At 40.7% G+C, this 23,336-nt stretch overlaps 1 protein-coding gene across 1 annotated transcript in view; it reads left to right on the top strand.

The window, feature by feature from the left end:
* grid2 (glutamate receptor, ionotropic, delta 2) overlaps positions 1–23,336 on the top strand; it is a gene marked incomplete at both ends in the record, with an annotated part of 431,005 nt that overhangs the window by 385,454 nt on the left and 22,215 nt on the right. Inside the window, one exon of the mRNA XM_079161163.1 lies at positions 17,805–17,971. Within this exon, the coding sequence (XP_079017289.1) occupies positions 17,805–17,971 (167 nt within the window). The remainder of the gene's footprint in view (positions 1–17,804; positions 17,972–23,336) is intronic.

Raw genomic sequence — 23,336 nt, 5'->3', positions numbered from 1 at the left:
AAAATAAAGGATGGCGTCTCCATTGCACCTGCAAAGCTTTGCTTTCACCTGATGCCCCAACGTTTTCTGCAGCTATTTTGCATCATTCAAAATAGTTATCTCCCATAGGCGTAACACCTAATAGGAGATTATGTGGTGGTGTGCAAGTGTGTGTGTGTCTCTCTGTCCATGGCTAATCTTGCATACTACTGGACCCATCAGCCATACGTTTTCTGTCCTCATTTATACTGAAGGGTCTCTAATGGTTGAGGTGATTCACACTTTTTAAACAGCTAACTTAATTGACTTTTATTGTTTTATACTATCATTGAATGCTGACTCCTTACTCCTCTTAACCGGCTGGTAGAAAGGAGCCGCAAGTAATCGACTGCTTCAGTTTGAAATGTTGTGTTCGCTAGGGATTAGATATTGTTCCTGTCCAGATTTGCATACCAGGTATGCCGCAAACATTACATTAGTCGATGCAGACACACCTAGCAAAGCCTGTATTCTACCAAGTACATTATTGGAGTGAAGTGGAGATCTAAAATTGCCTTAACAAAAGCAATCCTTGTTTTCCAGTGCCTCTTGATACAACAACTCATTAGTTTAAGTTTGTTTCAACCCTTACAGTATATACACAGTACAGTATGGTTGCAACATAAGTGCACATAAATGTGCTGCCCTTGTAGCAAACAATCTTACGGTTTGATTTTCCTTGTGCTTAGTAGGGACAAGCTTTAAACTTTACAGGGCAAAAGAAAGTCCTCAGCTTTCCAACCTGTTTCACATGCATTACTTGATCTGGTGCTGAACAAACCAGGAGAACTGAAAATGCCTTATTTCAATTTCCTCTTGTCCTGCTTGAATTATTATTCATTGCTGTGTAACTCAAACAAACTCTAAAGAAGCAGAGCTAGTTTTGCCATACACAAAGGCTTATTTTATAGATTGTAAATGACCTCAACTACATTTGTGTAGGGTCGGATGCTGCTATTTGACCCTGTCTTGGCGAGGTCTCACTTCTAAAAGAGGTTTTAATATCAATGTGACTTCCTAGTTAAATACAGGTTATATATTGAGCAGAAACGCCTTTGTGCATGGTCTTGGAGGCCCGAGCCACAGTGCATGGCACGAGTATAAGCAAAGCTTAGATAGACAATCCTGCGAGCTCAACAGGTTGCCCCTGCAGCAGTTTTGCGGGCTGGATGGAAAGCTTTGGCGGGCGGTATGTGGGCCGCAGATCAGTTGACAATCACTGCAAACAAATACAACTTTGAAAACAAAGATACAACTCAGTACATTAATATTACTTGGGTTTGTTGTGTCAGTGTGTGAGTTTAATTTAGTTGACTTTTTGTTTTTGCTGAGGTTGAGTCGGGCTAAATCATGCCGCTCTTTGCGCATGCTGTATGATTTAAAAGCATTCATTTCACTCTGATTACTCTGACTTCCTTTTCCTAATAATATACCTCCAATAAAGAGCTTTGTGGTTATAATGATATCACTCACACCCTTAACGAGACAACTCACCTTAATGAGCCAGAGAAGAATGGTCATTTATTGCCACAAAATAATCAGGTGGCTCATACTTAGCTGGGAGGAAATAAGCAGACGGAAACCTAAAAGCAATCACATTACCTGAAAAACGAAGATATTGACTTTACAATATTTACAGTCATACATTTGGTGTGAGACCTCGTTTCCAAACCAGCTGTTGGCCATATAATTAAAATGTTTTAAGGGAATGGAATTATTAATTATTATTATTGTTTTTTTTTATTGTTTTTATTTATTTTTATTTTGTGCTTAAGTTCAAGATACAGAGATGCATTATGAGAACACTTCTAGGCCTGTAGGAGATTAACATGCTCTCAAAGATTGGCTGAGAGAAACATGGGGGGTGGTTGAGCACAAAAGCAATTAGGCCAATAGAAACCCAAAGAGCAAAGTTGATAAACTCAGACAACGTATTAATCCAAGGGCCAAATGCCCCTGCTGAAAGAAAAATAACTTTTTCAGCACATTTTTCATCCGCCTGGTCTGTGTCATGTCTAGCCAGCTCCGCGACCTAAAGCTAACCATTAGATAACATTTTCAATTCCAAGATAAAAGAGGATGAAAAAGAACAGCGGAAGATGAATCACTGTTACTCCCTTGTGTTTTGCTTTGAGGAGAAAGTTCAATTACTGGATTGTAGATAAATTAGGGGGACAAAAGGAGGAGGTGGAGGGTTTTAAAAAAAGAAACAGAAAACATGATATAAATGGTTTTGGTGGCAGGATATCTGGTTACAATTGACCCCACTTTCCTATCCTCATCACCCTCAGCCCATTCCATTCCTCATTCTTTCCTCCCTCCTCCTTCCTTTGTCTCTCATTCAGAATGGAAAGCTTCTCCTTCTGTCTTTCCTCAGCCTTCTCTGTCTCTCATATCTGCTGCCTCTCATCAGTTCCCTTCTTTTCTACCCCTTCTTTTTTCTGTTCCTGTTGCATGTATGATTATTTTGTCTTTTTTCATGATTTCCCTCTACTCTATTTTGTTTCTCCTTTATTTTCATCGTGATCCCGATGTCCTACTCCTTCCCTTCCTTCATTCCCTTCTCTGCCCCTTTGCTCTTCTGCGTCTGGCCAATATCGAGGAGTTTTCACATCCACCCTCCCCTTTCTCTCTCTCTCGTCTCCCTCCATCTCTCCCCACTGTCCTCTCATTTTCATGCGGCTTGCTGGGCAGCCATGCTCTGCGTCTTTATCTCTGTCTGTGGGAGAGGAGGCAGCCTGGTGCCAGCAACTAATGGAGTTTTAAAAAACACAGACAGCCATGCATCACAGTCCGGAGAACTTGGGAGAGAGGATTTGGAGTGAAGCCGAAGGGAGAGTGGTTTTCAGAGAGAGATGGGGGCAGATGTACAAGGGAAAGAGTGGTAGTGAAGGAATAAGTTAAACTCAGAAGTTCCTCTAAAGTAACAAAAAAGTCCCAATGCCTGTGGGGAGCAGTAATCAGTAATGAGATCTGCAATCCATTCTCACTCGTCTTAAGATGTAACACTGCTCAACACTTCCCATTATTTACCCATGCAGCCTCATCAGCCAGCCTCAGCATGGTAATGCAAAAAAGTTGATGAACATTGTAATATTTTGTGTTGCTGCATGTCGTTGAAAAGCCAGTAATGAATTGTAGCATCTCAAAGAGATAAAAAAAGAAAAGAAAGAAGTTTTTGAGTGAAAAAGAATAAATTTCACATTTCAAAGATTTTACAGATATTAGATGATGGATTTAGAATATAGAAGTTAAACATATTTGACGGAATGTGAAAAAATAACACCTTGTGTTGTGCTATGTGCAGAGGCAGTAGTTAATCTATACAGCTATTTTCTATTATGGGAGGGGGGCTTTGTTTGGGTGTAGAGAGAGTGTGAGATGGAGCTTGAGAAAGTCTGTCTCACGCCAACAAACAATACAAACAGGACTGCAAAACTAGAGTAGACTACTTCTTACAAAATGGAGAAAATTGTCGATGTTACCGACTTCCCCAACACAATAACAAGTTACCGGGACCGGGTTAGGAAAAGTGAAGTGTGAAAACTAAATTAAAGGCGCACCATACGAGATTGGGATTTTTTTGATTGCCTCTCAGTGGCTCTCAATGTGGCGACACGCATGAGCTGGCGGCTCGTAGCTAACGGTGTTAACTTTGCTAACAGTTTAAACTACGGCAAACGTGCTGACAACGCTATCAGTGTTTACCTGAGGGGGACGAGGCTGTCAATCAGGAGGGTGTTATTAGCTATAACCACCATCAGAGAGTAGTGCAGGCACACTCGCATGCACGAGCACACACTAACAGCATGCGGCCAAGCTTTGATTACAACAAACAAGAGGGAGAGCGACTTCACTCTCTACTTAGGTAGACATTACTCCACTATAAGTTGACAATGCAAATGTTGTCTGCTGCTATATCAATGTTTAGAATGTTCTACATTGCTCCTTTAACTAATTTGCCGTGTAGCCGATAATAATCAGAGCTGAGTATATAAATGAAGTGCTTAACCTTAAACGCTCATCAGAAGCAAGAGTGAGCCTGCTCCTCTGAGTCTGTATGTGTGAACAAAGGGTTTGAGCTAAAAATATGATATGAATCTGAAACTGTGTGGCACCAATTCCACCTATACCCGAAACATGGAAGTATAGCTCATGAAAGGATGTGAGGGATCCATTGGGGTATAACCAAAGTGGTGAGTATTAATAGAAACTCAGTAAGAAATGAAAGATTTGCACTTTGTGCGCCCCGAGAAAAAGAGCCTAAATAGAACAGCTTCTCCAGTTGAAGCCCTGCTCACACGCCACCACATCTGCAAAACAGAACAACTTTTTTACGTTAAAGTTGTGTAGCTTTAATGGTCAGTGCGTCTGCACTTTAAATAGACACAGGTTTGTTCATGTTTTCGCTAACTCATCACACACCATAATGATCTCCACTCCATGTCAAATGGTAAGGATGTGGTCCACGTCGAATAACAGCAGGGCTTCTTCATTTGAAAGGCACCTGCGGACAAAGAATAAGAGAGGGAGGACTGTTGTTTCTTATGGCTCGGCAGGGCTAATAATCCCTGGTGTCTGGGTCACATCGCCAGAATCCAAAGCATGCATCCACACAGTCGCACACACACACACACACTGTTTATTAGTCTGTAATACACCACGGTCATGACCTCTACCTGCAAAGAAAGACGGAGTTCAAGGGACTCTCTCTCTCACTAACACAGATACACACTAACACTCAGGGACTTGCATAGTAGTTGCAGCAGAAATCATTTCCACACTGCACTCGCCCCCTTCATTGGGCTGCATGTGGTCAGGTAGACATTGAAATGTGTCTGTAATGGCCAAGTGCAGACCTTCAATAGCAAACTCATTCCCAGTCTCCCCAGCAATCCCCATCAAACTGCAAGGCATGCGTCCCCAAGTCTACCTGCAGCCTGTGAGTGAACAAACTGTGCTCAGAAACATTCAGCTCAGGTCTGAGATGAACTCCGGGGCAGGTTTCTGTAAACCATGCCCACAAGTAAATTCATTCTGGGTAATCGAGTGTCTGATCTTTCCTTTCCGTCTGACAGGTGGTTATGTTGACTGAATGAGTAAAGACACACCAAAGCTTTCCACTCTCACTGTTTACACATGTTTACCAATGCAAGAGTGACTGGAGGCTTTTGAGGGGTCAATGTTAACGCCACCGTTGGACCATAAATGGTGAATAAAGAACGGTCAAGCCGTGTTACAATAGCAGATGCTTTAAGATGTAGACGGATTCATGAGACCAATGGGACTGGATGATCTGGAAGATTCACTTTAGCAAACACCAGCTGTTCATTAATTTTGGGTGAGTGCGGCTGTGGAGGTTCCCAAATTAACAGAGCTACTGTGAAATATTTTCGCACAGTATGTCAGTCAGCCTGCTAACTGATAGCGAGATTTCCCTCGGTGATGACAGATCTCATTGATATTAATTTGCTTCAACCCAGCATTTTTAGGTCCTACAGGTGAAATTTCTCCTGAAATCCAAATTATTTTAGGATAAATATCAACTGTTGAGAAAAAAAAAGGAACTCTGTTTAATTACCCCCGGGAGTAGATGGAGCTTCAGTGACTGATCGTGTGAGAGCACTCGTGCACCTAAATCTGTTGCTGTGAAAGCATCTGAGTGTATCAGTCATCATTTTCTCTCCTTGCCTTCATAAGCATTTCTTTCCCATGGTTCCAATTAAAACTCCCCCGAATCAGACTGTATTGCTTCCATATTAACATATGCAAGGCATATATATACACAAATCAGTCTCAAAAGGTGCCTTGTGGTGCACACACAGAATCCATCTGCAGTATGTGCCAGTGTTTTCCATAGCAATTATTCCTTGGTGGTGTGGAGGGCCTTTGACAACGTACAGTTTGGCACTAAAACGCACCACTGAAACCACTGCTAATGAACTTAATTAAGTAGGGCTGGCAGCTTCTCGGTAGTGGGTCAAGCTCTGCCACCTGCATTCAATCAGGCCTATACATTCTCAAAAGTGCTTTGGCAGCAAATATGTTAAATTGGCAGAAGACATTCAGGACCCTGTCTTGAATCTAAGGCTCCACGGTGATGTGGAAGTGCTACGCTGTGCTTTGAGTTGTTTCTGGACTATGATCTCTGAGGTGCTCTGCAGTGGTTCGTTGCTGTCTGTAATACATTTGTGATCAACGTCAACTCTTACCAGTCATAAGACCTCGGTTCATCTTTGTGAAACATGCCCCGTGCCCTTCAAACCACGATCAAGCATTTTCTTTCAGTGGATGATTTCATTTATCTACGCTGATCTTTCTCACTTGGGTATAGTTGTGAAATGTAACACCCCACAAGTGAAGTGGCGACAAACGTAGATGACCTGTGTGTTCCACATGGAGAGAAAGGGTTTAAGTCAAGTGCAGTGACTGTTGAGATGTGGTTGACTGTGGCAGTTAAGACAGCCGCGAAGCTGATTTCCTCCACAGGTTGTCTAGTCTCATTCGCCTTGACATGCTGCCGGAGCTCAGTAATCTGGGACGACCTTGACGTCAGTCACTGATCCTCCACATTGAGAGGAGCAAGGTGGTACACGGTTCACTCATTTAGTGTGTCCACTGAGCTTGACTGAGTGGACGGGGACAAACGGTCAGACACACTGAAGGAGGACCTGCTCATTGAGAGGTGAAAGAAGGACAGACGGAGGGATGGATGGATGGATGGATGGATGGATGGCTGGATGGATGGATGGATGGATGGCTGGATGGCCAGACGGATGCTCTGTCCTGGCTATTCTGTCTGGGTGACTTAAAGGATCATGCCATGTGTTCACTAAAGCATTATAACTACAAAAAAACATAGAAAAATAATCATTTGCACATAGTTTTCGCATACAGTATTCGGGGGGAAAAAAACGCAAACTGGCACAAAAGTGAGAGGGAGCAAAGGAAAGCTCTCTGGACTACTGTCATTCACTTTAAAGCATTCACATGTGCAGGTTGCATGCAAATAGAGGTGCTGTGTTTTATGTCTTGAAGGTCACCTTTTATATTAATAATGCAGATCGGTCGAGGTATAAGCAATGAGCCTATTGATATGCTTATGATTCTGAGATAAAGCCTGGCAGAGACATGCACATTCAGCATTCTAGTCTCTTTCTCTATCTCTTCTGCAACTCTCATCGTACTTTGTTTTTTTGCGTTTGCTTTGCTCTCACGTCCGTCTCGCTCTGTCACCGTCTGTTTTTGTCAGAGACAGATTTCATGTCTCTTTCTTCTCTCTCTTTCAATCTGTTTCTTTTTCCAGAAGCTTTCCCTCTTCTTGGCCGCCTCCCTTTTTTTTTTTTAAGATGTGATCAAAGAAACAAAAAACTATTTAAATAAATGCAATGAAGGTGTTCATTTTGCAGTGTTGGCTAACCTTTTTAGTTCAAAACCGTTGCTCTCCTCATCTGCTGGTTTGTTTGTTTTACTTGGTTGAGAACAAATGTTAGGCGATGGACCACCTGCTTTCCCAAAGACATATCTCCGAGTCTTTCTCAGTTACTTTCTCTGTATGCTTGTTTGTTTGGCTCTCAGTCTCAGAAAAAAACTAAAACAAACAAGAAAACTAAACATGGACCTGAGCCATAATTGAAGTCATGCAATTAGACATATCTTCTTTACTTATTCAAGAAAAGCACAAACTTTGTCTTTGTGTGTCAGATTTAAATCAACCTTCAAAGGAAGTTAAGGACATCAGTGAATTATAGTCCTCCATGTGCCAACAGTATGCCATTAAATGATGCACTACTGTAAAGATTTTCTCTGTGTAAAGTACACAGTTTAACAAAGGGGAACGCTGCAACAGAATGTCGTTTGCAAATAAGAGAAGGTACTTAAAATGTTTTTAGTTCTTGGTTTAAATTTAGTTTCTACCATCTTGCATATCTCAATTAAATCTGTGACCTCTCGTGACCTTCTGTGGTTGCATTCATAAACTATGTTAAAGTAGAGTAGAGAGCTCTGAGTGAAGCGGCACATTGAGGCATCATTAAGTACCCAGCTGACAGCTACTTTTTCTATGTCGTCAATTCACTTTGTTGCTTATATAATTAATGGCATCTTTTTGCATTTAAACAGTACTTCAGGGCAGGTAAATGAGAATACAGTCAACACAATTCCTGTAATTGGTAGCTTGACATGTTTGGTTTGTCTTTATTGTGGACTGTGTGGGCCCCTCTGTTGCTGGCGGGGCAGACACCCAGGAAGTGGATGAGCCCTCCGTTGGTGTCATGCACACGGAAGCATCATCTGAGAACTGATGATTAAGAAAACAAGTACATGCGACCACATAAAAAAAACAGAATGATTCATATTTTTCAGAGGCAAGCAAATGTAACAGAAGACTTCATTATCAAAAATACAGTTGAACAAAGGGAAGATGAAAAGGAAACAGAGAAAAATAATAATTTTTCTGCCAGATCCTATTAAGGGTGGCATCTTAGTTTTGGCTCAGTGATCCGTCTCGGATGATCCGTCTCTCCAACATCTGTCTCCAATTACTCCTCTCTTCCACTATCACATCTCTCATCGGCTTAACGGGGTCTGAGCAAAGATTTGCATACAGCGTGGCAATAGGCGATTAATTTCTCCTTTTTTTTCCTTTTTGCTTCTTCTTCCTGAAGAAACAAAGACGGCTAATGACAGCTGAGGGTAATCAAACAACAGAGAAAACAAAGAGGGAGTGAAGAAGTTGTCATAATGCGTCTCAGGGGATGTGGGCGACTGTTGCCACCAGAGCAAACAGTTGGACAGAACGCCTCATGAGGGATTGATGCCACCTGCGTGCCAGGCTTTCATCATCTGAGATTTAGCCATGAGCGTCTTTATGTGTTCTGCGTCTTGGAAGAGGGATACGATTGATCATCGATCATGAGAGAATGACAAGAAAAGCACGTTGTGAGAGGATAATACTGCACTTGTGTACGAAACTACAAACTGCAAAATAGATATGTAAGTAGAGGAAATACTGGTTACTGTGCCTTTAGTATTTCCCAATTCAAAAACATGTCCTTTTTTGTGCACAAGCATGAAACAGAGTATACAGTAACAATTTAATGCACATAGTAACTCAATGCCCTTGATATTTTAGTGATATTTTATGTGATATTTCCATTTATTTCATTTTATATCATGCTCGTTATTAAACCGCGGGGCATCACAACAATACATTTCAAGAGGAACTGTCCTGAAACAACCTTCTTCACGCATTTTCCTTTAGTGTGATGCATGGACGGGGAGGTGCCGTCTCCGTCTTCTGTGCCTTGATTGATTCGCCTGCACCTAATCTTATCTTCATTCAGATATCCACATATCTGCAGGAAGCCAGCCAGTGCAGACTGGGGGGAATATTTGGCTAAGGAGCAGCCTCTCATTGTAATGCACTCTGATTTGTCAAATGAGGCCCAGACTAAGGCAGCAACGGGCATGTGGGATGCAAGTAAAACAAAAAGAGACTGAACGAGCTGAGAGACAGAGCTAGACAAAACCATTTGTGTGTGTGTGTGTGTGTGTGTGTGTGTGTGTGTGTGTGTGTGTGTGTGTGTGTGTGTGTGTGTGTGTGTGTGTGTGTAAGAGAGAGAGAGAGCGAGGGAAAGCTCGTGGATGTAAAGATATAAAAGCTAGAGTTGAGCTTGTCTCTGGGCTGTTGCTTTTGTCTCACATCAACCTCTCTCTCATTTCTCTAAATCAAACAAAATCAAAGTCAAAGGACAGTGATGCAAGAAAGCATGTATGCAGAAGTATGCAGCAAGTGTAGGCTGTGTGGGGACAGTTTACACTTGGTACATTATACTTGCCTGCCTGCCAGTACACAAACAGCACAACTGGAATCGATTTGCTATCGTGCCACATTTATGTTGTTTTTTTCTTCACATTAGGCGATCTCCAGCCCTGATCAAAGCAGATGTATTTCTGTTTAAAGCTGATCACTTCACTGGCAGATAAAAAAAGTAATGAAGACGGACTTTGTTGACTGTCATGGGGGAAATGATGTGCTGCCACTACAAATCCATGTGGATAGCATAAAGCTCGATAACGAAATAATGCATGAATAAAAACTGGCAAAAATTGCCTTTTTTATTACAGCCATGAGTCTTCATCTGAAGTGTTCGACAGAAAAACGCACTGAACCTCCCATGTGTAAAACATTTCACATCCATTGCTTAAAGACTAAATACTGAACATTTAAGAAACTGACTCCGCACTCGGGGATGATTTCCTATGAGCCACTTTGTTGCTTGTAATCTAAAATGTAATTTATGGATGAGAAAGAAAATGACATATTTTGATATATTGGAGTTTAAACTGAGAGCAAGATGAAGAATCTACTACTCCTTTTGCATGGTGGGTGCCCTTGAAGGGATCTCTCGGAGGGAGGGGAGGAGAGAGAAAAAAGACAGAGTTAGACTGGACCCTGGAGTAGTTTAGCCGTTTTGAAGTTTCAGCATGGCTAGACTCTGAAGCCAAACTGTTTGAACTGTGGATGAGATAGAAGGACCTCTTGCAGCCGGCCCAGACACTCATTGAGCCGGTTCTGTCAAATAATTGGAAAATAACGCCCAGAGAGATTTGTATGAGTCCAAATGTGTATGAGCGCTCTGCAGGAGCACAGTCATATATTTGTAGTTTTCTTTCACTTGAGCAGTTCTCAAAGTTCACCCTTCACCTTTTATTTATGCATGCAGTCATCTGGCTGATGAAGAAGGAGGTGAGGACCGACCTCATTTTGAAAAAGTTCTTCTCTTGGTAAATTCAGACTTTGTGAACAGCGCTGTTGATCTGTTCAAGTTTTTATTCGTATTTTTCTAATTTTTGTGTTTTTTGACAACGCAAAGTAACTTGAGTTTGGGAAAGCATGGCTTTCATGGCAAGTAGAGTATGGTTAAGTTATATTTAGGGTTGGGGGAAGGATAGTAGACTTGGTTGGATATTGAAAAAAAAATGTGAATTTAAATGTGAAGCATAAGACAATAATATTATTTATAGGAGACAGGGTTGCTTGGTGTGGTTCTGACCTTCATTCTTCTTTCAATCAGAGGGTTGGTGGTTCAAACCCTGGCTCCGGCACCACTAGTTGCAAGTCGATGTGTCATTGAGCAAGACACTTAACCCCGAAAATTGCTCCCGTAGCTGTGCCTACGGTATGATAGCATCTGACATGTAAGTCGCTTTGGATAAAAGCGTCAGCTAAATGACTGTAATGTAATGTAAGACCCATTTAGTTGTTCCAATGTCCAAACTGAAGAACGTCAAACTTCTATTTTCTTCTTAAATCACATTTTAGATCTGCTTTGCCTGCATGCCCTACATGATCTAATATTAAAGTAATTGTATGTGCATCATATTTCCTCTGCCTCTTCTTTCTGTTGTTTCCCAACTTTAACATTTATTCACTTCAGTTTTTTTTTTTTGTGTGGGGGGGGGGCCTTTGGATATATTTCTACACACACTGACAGTCTTCTTAGTTCAATTATGTTGAACAAAATGTTAACATTCCAGTCACAACCCATTCTGTGTTTTACAAGAACATTCATAACTACTAATTATAAATAATAGCAGAAAATTATGAATAATTAGATTCTTTGCAACTATTCCTTGTTTACAGTTTTTTTGGCCCTTTGCCTTGCAAAACAAAACAGAGCTGTAGCAAAAATAGCTCGGGCTCATGGTTCAGTGCTGTGATGTCTTCATTAAATGAGCTCCGCCATTACAGAAACACTCTAAAACTGATCAACAACAACATAAACAGTGATAGAGCAACAGAATTAGGTTCATTTTCTCTCCTCCCATGTATAGAGGCATGCAAATTAAAAAGTGACGTGAGTGATAGAAAAAAGGGAGAAGGAGGTGATGCAGGGAAGGCTTTAATTTAGAGATTATGGCTCTTATTGGGTCGTCTGTGTCACATTCATGAGAGAGGAAAACAAGGCCCAATGCAATGATTAGGATTCATTGGTGGATGTTTGATGTGTGTGTGTGTGTGTGTGTGTGTGTGTGTGTGTGTGTGTGTGTGTGTGTGTGTGTGTGTGTGTGTGTGCAAGACTATGAGTGTTTGTCAGTGTTTCTGAGGAAAATAGCTTCTGATCATTTACCTGGCACAACTAGAGTCACAACCCTGGACACGGGACAGAAGTTAAGGTGTGTGCATGTGTTCCGTGCATCTGTGTGTGTTACATGAGGGACGTATTCGAGATGCAGCGGTTAGTGTTGAGTAACTTTATGCAAGTTGTTGCTTGCATAAACATACTGCACGTGCATGATAACCTAATCTCACAGTACAGACAATTTCAAGCAGGTTAAGACCTCAGAGTGAACACATTTAACGAAGAGTTCACTTGAGAGTGGCTTACAAATACAACCGCAGTTTTTATTTGCCGGACTATAAGATTTGAGAGCTATTCTCAAATGCAGTCTGCAAATGAAAGTGCTAAAAAGTTATCTGGATGCCAATCTAACGGTAGTGGGTCAATGCAATACCTCATCTCCTGCCATGGTGGGAGGTTTTATGAAACTCTAAAATATGCTATTTAATATACCGTATGAACGTAGGTGGGCTGTGTCCACAAAGAGTATTTTGGGATTTGTCGTTTGAGTTTGTTGATTGAGGCTTTTTCTTTAGTTGAGAACACTGTTGCAGTGAGAGACAAGCTGTTCTCTTCTATTGTTGGACAACCCCCCCCCCCCCCCCCCCCCCCCTCTCTCTCTGACAAATAGCTTCCGTTTTTAGATTTGATCACAGCGCCAGATGCAATAGCAGCTACCGAGCAAGAAGAAAGAGACATTTGTTTGAAATTCGTCAGTTCTGCTGAGGCAAAAGTTATAAGTATGTTGTTTTGTGGCGTGACCTTAAGGAAACTCGTAGCCATAACTTTTGGTGTTTTCTGTGTATAGTTTCTGTAGCAGACTTTCTGTGATATAGTATACAAAAATCAGAGCGTAAAAATAACATATGAGGTGGAATGTATGAATGATGCGCAATAAACGAAAGTGTAGACAACATAAGGAAATACAAATTCAATGAATGTGTTATTAGTTCTAACTGTAAAAAACTTGGATGACGTAATACATAATATGTGCTGCAAATAATATATATTATATGCAAAATGCTATGTGGCGTAATATGTACAGAAATGTTGTTATTTATATATAACAGTGCAAATATTGCATTGAACATAGATCAGTCCAGAGTATAATCCAGGGAAAGATAATGGGGGTTTGGTGTTGATCTGTTGTGATCTTATGTCAGCTTGTTCCCCTCCGCATTCTGAAGTCCAGCCCTTCTTCTCTGACCACAAACCTCCTTCTGCACAAAAATAATGACACCTTAAATCCCTAAATGCAGGCTTCTCAGCCCAAAATCACTCATTCAGTATTTGCACTATGCTAATGTGTGAACTGGTAATGTCAAGTGAAAATAGCAAAAATATCCCAACCTCCCCCTCTTCTCTTACCGATATGTTTACCTCTATTTATACATACTGTACCAGCACAAAACTCCAGTCACTATTTTTACATCGAGAAACAAGTTCAGAAGTAACCTGCTTCTGTATTTACGCATATTGTTGCAGGGAACATTTTGACTCACTTTAAAGGCACATACTGTACAAGATTCATACTATACGTCAGTATTTTAATAGTTATTGCGACCCGTAAACATCTTGCACCTTTTTGTTTTTACCATCATCTCTGGTGAGGTCTTAAAGCTACTCTGATCTGGGAAGCTCAACAGTTTGATTTGAACTCTTATGATCATTTCTTCTCCATGACTCCAATGTGAAACAAAGTCAAAATACGTATTCCAGCGTCAACAAAAGCATGCCAGAAAGGAGCGTTTGTTAAAATTATTAGGATCATGAATTCTTCCCTTGTATTTTAAGAGGCCTCAAATTGTAGTTCTTTTGACTGGTTTACTGGTATGTTTTCTCCTCATGAACAGTGTAAGTGGAAACATGGAGACTCAATCACAGGGTGTCAAGGGTGCATGTAAATAGTTTAACTTGGATAACACCTTAATTGGAGCCCATTGCCAGGTTACGCTATGCATGCAAATGCAGCTTGTGCAAAATAGAAAGCTGCCTTGCCTAGATAATCCTTATAAGGCCTTGACAAACTGGAAAGCTCATCCATCTTGTTTGCCAGTGACCTTACATGTCCTATAGCAACAAATGGAAGTTAGAGTTGAAGTGACCCTCCTTCTTCAATGCTGCTCTCTTTCCTTTTCATTGTTTGGACTTATAGGCAGGCTGCAGACTTCTGGGAAATAGACTATGAGTGTCAGACACTGGGGAAGCAGCAGTATTGTTAAAGGTGCTATATACAAGATTGGGATTTCTATTTTCTCTCAATGGCTTTCAACCTGGTGATGGCTGAGCCTGCGGCTTGTAGCAAACGGTGCTAACAGCGCTAACAGTACAAACCAAGGCAAACCTGCTGACAGAGCTCACAGTGATTACCTGTGGGGGAACCAGAAGCTGCAACGAATCTGTGACAACACTGAGAGTTGTGATGGTGTTACCAGCTGTAAACAGTGGGGCCCGCCCGCATGCACCAACATACACTAAAAGCATGCGGCCCAGCTGTATTCAAAGTACATAGATGCTCTGATTAAATTAACTTAAACAGTAGTAACATGTAATACTCTGAGACGGGGGCAGAAAATAGAATAGTAAAGGCTTTCCCAGACTGTTGTTTTTCGACTCCAGAGTTCTCAGCCGTAAGAAAGTTGTCCTTCTTTTCATGTGAGCTGCTTAGATAATCACAATCACAATCAGAGGTAACACAACAACATGGGCGAGCTGACCCTCAGCACATACCTTTTATGGAAATTGATCATGATGTTGTTTCTGGTCATTAATCAAACTTGAGCTCATAATAAACTGATGCTTTGCATGTAGCGAATCAAGCGCTCCCTATTCACAGACACTTTGTCTCTGTTTATGAAACACAGCTGCAGGCAAGAGCATTTCCTTTCACAGGCTCCAGCGTCATTTTCATTCTAGGGATAAGTCTTTTTTATGTGATTGTCTGCTTTGTTGGCATTGCTATAATCATTTATTTATCGAGTGTAGTTTAATTGGATTAAAGCTTCGAGCAGAGTCTTATTGTGATGTAAAGACTGGTACATTTAAACTAATCTCCATATCAAGTGACCCCGTGTGAGGTCCCAAACCCATGGCTGAAAATGATATCTGATGAATGTCAACCTCATGATTTGCTATTTTTAAATTTTGAAGATGCTAGTGAAGACGTTTACATCCTTTATGTTCTGTGCGGTTCATTTCTAAAAGTATTTCAGTGAAACTGTAAAACACCAAAATCAGACAGCCTCATTGAAGCCTGATGCACTCAACCCTTTCTTCCACATTATTGTCTTTTATCCTTAGTCTTAGGCCAGCGGTGTTTGCTATAACGTCAGTAATCTATCCACTCTCTCCGTCTCATGCATCACTTTACATAGACTCAATTTTATACTCGTTTTTCTTCCTGTGATCTCACATTTCTTCATATAGGTTGATGAAGGGTGAAGTCCTGTAAATAATCCAAGTCAAAGTTATTTTCTTTCTCCATTCAGCTTCTGCTAAAATGGCTCGCGAGACAGCGTAAACACATTAATCCCGCTCTGTCCTCGCTTCTGAAAGGCATCAACCCATATGGGCTTTTAGAGCCATACAAGCTCTTTTTTTGGTTGCCTGTCATCGTTTTCGTTCCCTTAAAGGCGTGCCGTGATCTAAAGCCTCACCTCAACATCAGATTTCAAAGGACAGGATTGGAAGTTGTTATCACTGTTAACTTGATTGAGAGGCATTTTATGATACAGGGACTTTTTAACAACTGAATGTATTTCATTGTTTTTTTTAATGACTGCGTTAATGGGTTTGTTTACATCAGTTGTTTTTGTAAACACAGCAGTAAAACGGTCCTTTGAGTTATTGTGAGTTGACATAAAAGCTGGTTTTCTATCAAGACAAACTCCACAATATTTAGCGTTGAAAAGTTGAAGCGTCTTTGGGCGCTGACAAAGACTGGAACATAGGGAAATAGCTTTTCTCCGGAAAAAGGTAGTGTACATGTAATGGACACTTTTTGTTCCGTTGTTAGAATCTATACACTCAGCATGTGAAGTGTCTGAATTCTAAAGAATAATGTTAATGAGATCAGGACGGCTTTCTTGTGTTTTCAGTGTGGCTGACATCAGAGGTCACCGCATACACACAGCATTGTGCATGATAATGCACACACGCACACACACACCGCCCCTTTTCACCCAAATAGCGAGAAGTCCTTAATACACAATGGTAAGCTGTTGGAACTGATTTTTTACTCATTTCCCTTCCACAAAGCCCATAATCTTTCCAATTCAAAAGCAACGGTAAAAAGCCATCAAATTATTTGAGGTAATAAATTACTCTCTCTACACTTTTTAAGGTTGTAAAGAGCAGAAGGAGTCAATCTGATGCCCTGCAGTGAATTATTGCACATACACACACACACACACACACACACACACACACTTCAGAGGACTACAGACTGTGAAATTACCCAATCAGAGGGTCTTGTCGGTTCTCAGACATTAGTCATCACACATAGGCCAACTGAGGTGATACACACGTACACACACATTGAAGACAGAGAGGTTTAAACATTTCATGAAGCTCCATTAAAGTTAATGACACACCAAATCCAAAATAATATGTTAGAAGAAGTGTGTGTGTGTGTGTGTGTGTGTGTGTGTGTGTGTGTGTGTGTGTGTGTGTGTGTGTGTGTGTGTGTGTGTGTGTGTGTGTGTGTGTGTGTGTGTGTGTGTGAGCATCTACTGAATTGTCAGAAAAGGTGTCATGATGTGAATATCACAGCCACATTGTTTATTCTCCACTTTTCATTTTGGTGTGAAAATGAGGATTTATTGAATGTTAATGAGAAGCCATGTCAACACCAGGCACCTCCACGTAACACAAACTATAATTTTCACTTTGAGTCACTTCGACCCTCTAATTCCTTTCAAGCACAAGCTGCAAGCACACACTTCACACCCACCTACACTTCACTGCAACGGCATGCACATAAAAATGTAAAACACATCCACATAGGGTGCAAGAAAGATAGACTGCGGTTATGAAATATCTGTGTTGCGGGGTGAGTTAGTCCTCGCAGATGAATGTGCTCTACCGTGATTCAGCTCATCCATAAAGACACACAAAGGTTTATTGGACATTTCTTAATGGATCAAGGATAAGCTGAACTGCTAATAAAACATTATTCTCAAATGTACCTCTTATACACTTCTTACAGGCATATATGATGAAGCTTCACCTAGACACTGAATCAAAGACACTGTTATTGTCTTAGGGATTTAATATATTGACAGCGGATAGTAAAGAAACAGGCTCTGTTAATAGAAATTGAACCAAGAAGAAAGGACAAAATGCATAATGAATAGATACATATTGCATATTAAGGTTGCTGCAAGTAAAAGTCTGTGGCACACTGTTTCAATATAAGTCAATAAGTGGTAAACATTTGCCTTCTCTTATGTTTGTTGAATTGAGTGCTTTTGCAAAAGTAAGTGACATCATTTTCAAATAGGTCCATATTGTGGAGGCCAAGCTAGAATCCTGTCAAGGACCTCAAAGAATCTCATTAACTCAACACAATGTTGTCGGCTGTCACCCGCATAACCTGAGGTACAGGTGCACCTATCTGAATTTTGGTAACTGTGTCTAAATGTCTTTTTTCTTTTCTTTCAGGTGCAGTACGGCCGATTTGGCTTTGTGTGGGATGCAGCAGTGCTGGAGTACGTTGCTAACAATGATGAGGACTGCTCGTTCTACACTGTCAGCAGCAACGCACCAGACCGTGGATATGGTATCGCCATGCAGCACGGCAGCCCCTACAGGGACATTTTCTCTCAGAGGTAAGAGTCGTGACAGTAAACAAATGTCAGCAGCATCCTTGACTGCATTTGCTATCTAAAGGACATTTTTCACATGCACATTGAAGGAGCCGCCATTTTTGTTCCGTACTATTCATCTCAGTCATATTGTCTTCTGTTTTAAGCTGAGAAATGTCCCTTACTTTTGAGAAGAGTTATGTAAAATGAAAAAAAATGCTTCAGGAGAGTTCATGTTAGTTTTTACTGCTCCAAACACATTTCAGACAAGTGAAACGTAGCCATTCCCACAAAGGTTTCTATTCCTCCTGCTTGAAGTTTTTTTGCTCCACAGTTCAGAGCCTAAGTAAAGAGCAGATTCATGTGTACATGTATCTTCAAGAGGAAAGCAGTGAATGACACTTTCACAAATTGTGTTCAGCTGCCTTGCTTAACCTCAGCATGAACCATTGGTTCACGTTGAAGTTGAGCAAGTCTGACAACACGGCCTCACAAATAAGTCAACGGTAGACAGTGCTGATGTATCCAAACTGATCCCAGTTGTCTACCTTGTTGCTAGACTACACAGTAGGGGGACTTGTGCTCTGTCAAAGTATGTCATGGACCAGGAAAGTAACAGAATTAATTAGTTTATTCATTTATTCCCTACTTATTCAGTCTCTTATGGCTGTAAAGAAGGCTGGTAATGTCTGCAGACACCACACAAAGGTCATTCATTCATCTCCTGTCAGCTGCTGAGCTGCTGTCTGTGCTGTGTTTCGACAATGCTGAGTGTCATTGTTTGTTTGTTTTCATTTACTTTTGAACACAATGCCGCGATACACACCACATCACCAGATTGCAGGTTCAGTCACATGAAGCGAAGTGTTTCTGTGAAGGCTGCATAAGGCTCGCTTGCATCCCAGGAGAGAATCCTGTTGGCTTTATTTATGATCATTTCAAGATTAGGGAAGAATATAAACCTCTGCTGCCTTAATCATGCCGTCGTAATTTATGTTACGTGAAATAATCTTGTCAGTGTTGTTTTATACGTTTGTGTGGTAAAGGATTTTGTACATTTTATGTACATGGGCCAACATGTGTGAGCTTTACAGAGTGTTCGCGCGTGACTAGGCCTGTCTGTTTATGGCTCCATATCCGGTGGAGCGTTGCTCTTCAGAATATTTCCTGTGATGGCTGTTATTAAAATAAACAAGCAATTAATAGACAGGCCATGTTTCCAATTCCCTCCTATTATTTCCGGGGGCAATGTCACACTCTCTGGAAGACAGTTTCAAGCAGTTTACTCACACTGCTCCCCATGGCTCAAACAAAAACAGACACAGAAGTCATCAGGAGACATAAATAATCACAGAGGTGTAATTGTTTTGTTTTTCCTCGCTGTGATTTCTCTTTGGTTTTTTTTCATCCTGACATTCTGTATTATGCAGATTGATTAAGTACCAAGAGGAGGTTTGACAGGAATTCTTTTATCCGGCCGTGCCCTGGCAGCCCAGACAGAAATGTTTCACTCAGCTTGATTATCTGAAGTAGCCTGGTCATGACATGTCTGGCAAATTGATGATTACAACTGGATTTTTTTTTTGTTCAAAATATAACATTAATTTACGAACTTAAATGATAAAGTTCCTTACAACTAGAGTCAAATACAGTCATTCCATGTTAGATTACATCTATGTTTCTGCAACGGTTTGCTTGATCATCACGGTTACTGTTGAACTCTAACACTCCATTAGTCTTTCTTACACAGACCTGTGAAAGAGAGGATTTATTTTCCTTTGATAGCAGCAAAATATTTGGGGTTGTTCAATTTTCAAGCAGTCAATCGCAATCTCCGTCTGCAGCAACAAGCCCAGAACGCTGTGTCAGCACCTTTCTAAAAATACTGACGGGAAATGTTGTGGAACTAGTGTATAAGCATGAGTGTTATTAAGTTTGCCAAATGACACAGGCTGCAGTATCTATTTTTTAGTGGGTTGCTGTATGGATCTCATCCACTAAGGGATTTCGAAAAGCAGCACACATTGCAGGGTGGACGGGGCAAAAGCCTGCCAAAAAACACCAGACTAATGGGAGGTATTATATAACAGCCAACATCTGCTTAGCCTGCCCAACCCTTCTCAGATACCAGTACAGGCACATGCATCGCACACCACAAATCTCAGCATGAGGATACTGCAGCTCCTGTATCAGTACATTCTGTCAGGCGTTTCTTTTGACTGTTTACAACTGATGTCTTGGCATGACATGGCAGAGGAAAAATATCGACTACAGCCTCAGGCTTTTCTGTCTTTGTTTTCGAAGAACATATTCCACATCAAGGTCTGTGTAAGGCTTTTTGATTCCGTCGTTCACAAGATTAAGATGCTTTCCCTGGGTTTGGATTCTTCTAAAAGCGGTTGATCTTTACTTTCTGGCAAACTTCAGAATGTTGATGCCATTTTTTTTCAAATCAAGAAAAATGAAGTTCTTAGAAATTTGGCAAGGATCAATATTGGGTCCCCATGTATTTACTCTCTACATTCATTATACACATGTTTACAACTCTCAATTATGCTGATAATGCCATGTTGTATTCCATAACTCCATCACACACCAAGCCTCCTCCATGCTTTAAACTCCAATACAACAACACAGATGCATTTTACAAGAACTTCCATGCCCTCAACGGTGATAGTTGATATAGCACAGCGTTGTAAACACATAGCAATTGGTTGGATATCAGTGTGTGGAACTCATTGCTCAGAAACTAGAACTTCTCTCTCTCTCTTTAATTAATGTGTGGGTGTGTGCGTGATGATTGTTCCTGTATAATATAATAATAATAATAATAATTTATATTTATGTCTTTTTTGCAAAAGTGACCTTTATCTCAATGAAATGTCCTCTGTAAATATATCTTGATAAGAAAATGAACACACAAGAAAATGAAATGTTATAAAGAGAACACCAAATGTGAGGTGATAATAATAGACCAGTAATAAATACAGATCTCCAAAAGTCTGTGAATATGTGGTGTCATTTGAGAGTAAATCTGCAACTTCAGAGAAGTACTCACTTTATATGTGTGTGAGTACCAGTGAGTGTGTGCATTCTGCACACTTGAGCAGTGTTTACTATCTGCAGGTCCCTGGAGGTAATAAGAGACATGAAAAACAATTTATTTGCTTTGACACTTCAGAGAGAAAGAGAGAAGGGAAATGTATGTAAATAGACAGACTGCTACAACCTCATCGTTTTCAACCACTTTGTTTGTTTGGAAGAAGCCATCGCCAGAGTGCAAGTGCATCCTTACTTCATGTCTTTGTTTCTGTGTGTGTGTGTGTGTGTGTGTGTTTGGATCTGGGTGTATTTGTCGGCACTGTAGAACAAATAATGTGCAACTGTGTACGCATGTTTGTGTGTGTGTGTGTGTGTGTGGGAGCTGCTCTGTGATTGATGGAGACAGCCTGCAGATTTACCAGAGTCAGAAAACAGTGGCGTAAAGGGCTAGTCCGCTAATTTAAACTGACAGCCACTGACAAGTTGTTTTGAAGTGCTGCTGAAGGGGCAAGATTGTGGGAAAAAAATAAGCCCGCTCTCCCAGGCATATATTATTTCTGTCTGTGAGGGTCTGCAGGCATTGATGTGAGCAGTTAAAATAGAAGATTTAATCCACAGCAGATGGACATCTTGAGGGTGCGGCAGTCTAAGAAGATAAGCTGCGGGCCAGACATTTCATTGCACATATTGAAAACGATTACTTTTTACATTTGGATTGCAAGATAGATGAGGTGCCTCTTTGTGTGTGATTATGGTCAGGAGTGCAGCATTTCAATCTTGACACCATCTTCTGTGTACTGAGTGCAAGAAATTCAATGAAAGTAGATGATTCATGTCAGTAATAAACAGCTCAGAGAAAAGGAATTATATGCTAATTAGTATGATATCAGGGTCTTGCTATCAGAGTGTTGTTTTCATTTAATAACTTACTTGTTTTCAATTTAGGAATACATGGAGTGAGCAGCGAGTGCCACATCGACAATATGAATTTGGTTTGTTACGTAACTTTCAACAACATAGATTGATTCATATTGTTGTTTTATGGCCCGGCTACAGGCAAGTGTTCATCAGTGGCCTGAGCGCTGGTATTTGAGGGCTTTTTAAAATAAAGCAATGGTGTGACTCGTAAATATCCTGACCTGGGTTGTATGGAAGTAACCGCAGCAAAAGCAACGCCCGTCGACTCTGATTGCCTCACCAAATGAGATGGGATTTTGGACATCTGTGAGAGACTGGAACTTTCTGATGGCTCAAGTTTATTTCTTATCTTGGAAGGAAACGCATGTTCTTCCACATAAAGAGGAAAGAAACATTTAGTTCCAAATGCTGCATGAAAGAGGTCTTGATAAATGTTCATTATTGCATCGTTGAGTGTGGGTTTCATGTGAGTGATGTAAGAAGGGGTCATTTGCTCCTGAACCCAGCTAATGTGTCTTCCTTACTGCCACTAAAAATATAGCAAGGGCAATGGCTATGCATATGTGACAACCATTATTTATTTTTCCCTCATTCTGTCCTAATATCTTTGATGCAGTCTTAAATACAGTAATCCATCCGTTCTTTATTATTCCTTCTGTAGCTTTAGCTCTTTCGTGCTTTTATTTCATATCCTATTATAAGCGATGTGTCTCTAATATGAAAGTAGTCCTCTAGTAATATTAAAGGGCTCTGGGTCCCAGTGAATACAAAGTAAACTGTATACTACAGTTTGTAAACTACAGTTTGTTTGTGACACTTTCCGTATTCGGGCAAGCTTTTATCTCAGCACCACTCAAGACAATAAAATTGTCAGCAATAGTTAAAAAAAACTGTTGATGAACTGACTTGTGAAAGTCTGGGTATTGCAAACCTTGAAGTGAAATTTTATGAATCGTGAAGTTTTTCTTCTGAAATGTATATGATGGAGATAAACCAAATGGCACAATTGAAGGACACATATAAATGGCTTTTAAAGCTGCCTTTGCCCATCATGTAAATCTTTTATTTTAGTCCCAGCAGAAGGGTTGTAAACAGAGACAGCAGAGGAGGGGTATAATACCTGCAGAGGAGGGGTATAATACCTGCAGAGGAGGGGTATAATACCTGCTCCAATACTGTTCGCTCTCTGTCACAGTTGTCTCAGGCATTTTTGAAGAACCACTTTGATACTTTACCAGTCAAAAGCTGCAGTTAATGTAATGTTCTTACAAAAGAGCCTCTCTGGTTGCCCTTATAATTAGCCAATTTAGGGTCTTTTTTTTGTCAGGTTTGAGGTTTACTTACACATGCAGAGAAAAAACGATCATACCCACAGACTACAACTGATGACATAATTCGCAACCAAAGTCGGGTCAGCAAGTTAACTAGA

This window comes from Pholis gunnellus (genome assembly GCF_910591455.1).
Source record: "Pholis gunnellus genome assembly, chromosome: 6".
Lineage (NCBI taxonomy): Eukaryota > Metazoa > Chordata > Actinopteri > Perciformes > Pholidae > Pholis > Pholis gunnellus.
This window is presented reverse-complemented; position numbering and strand designations above follow the sequence as displayed.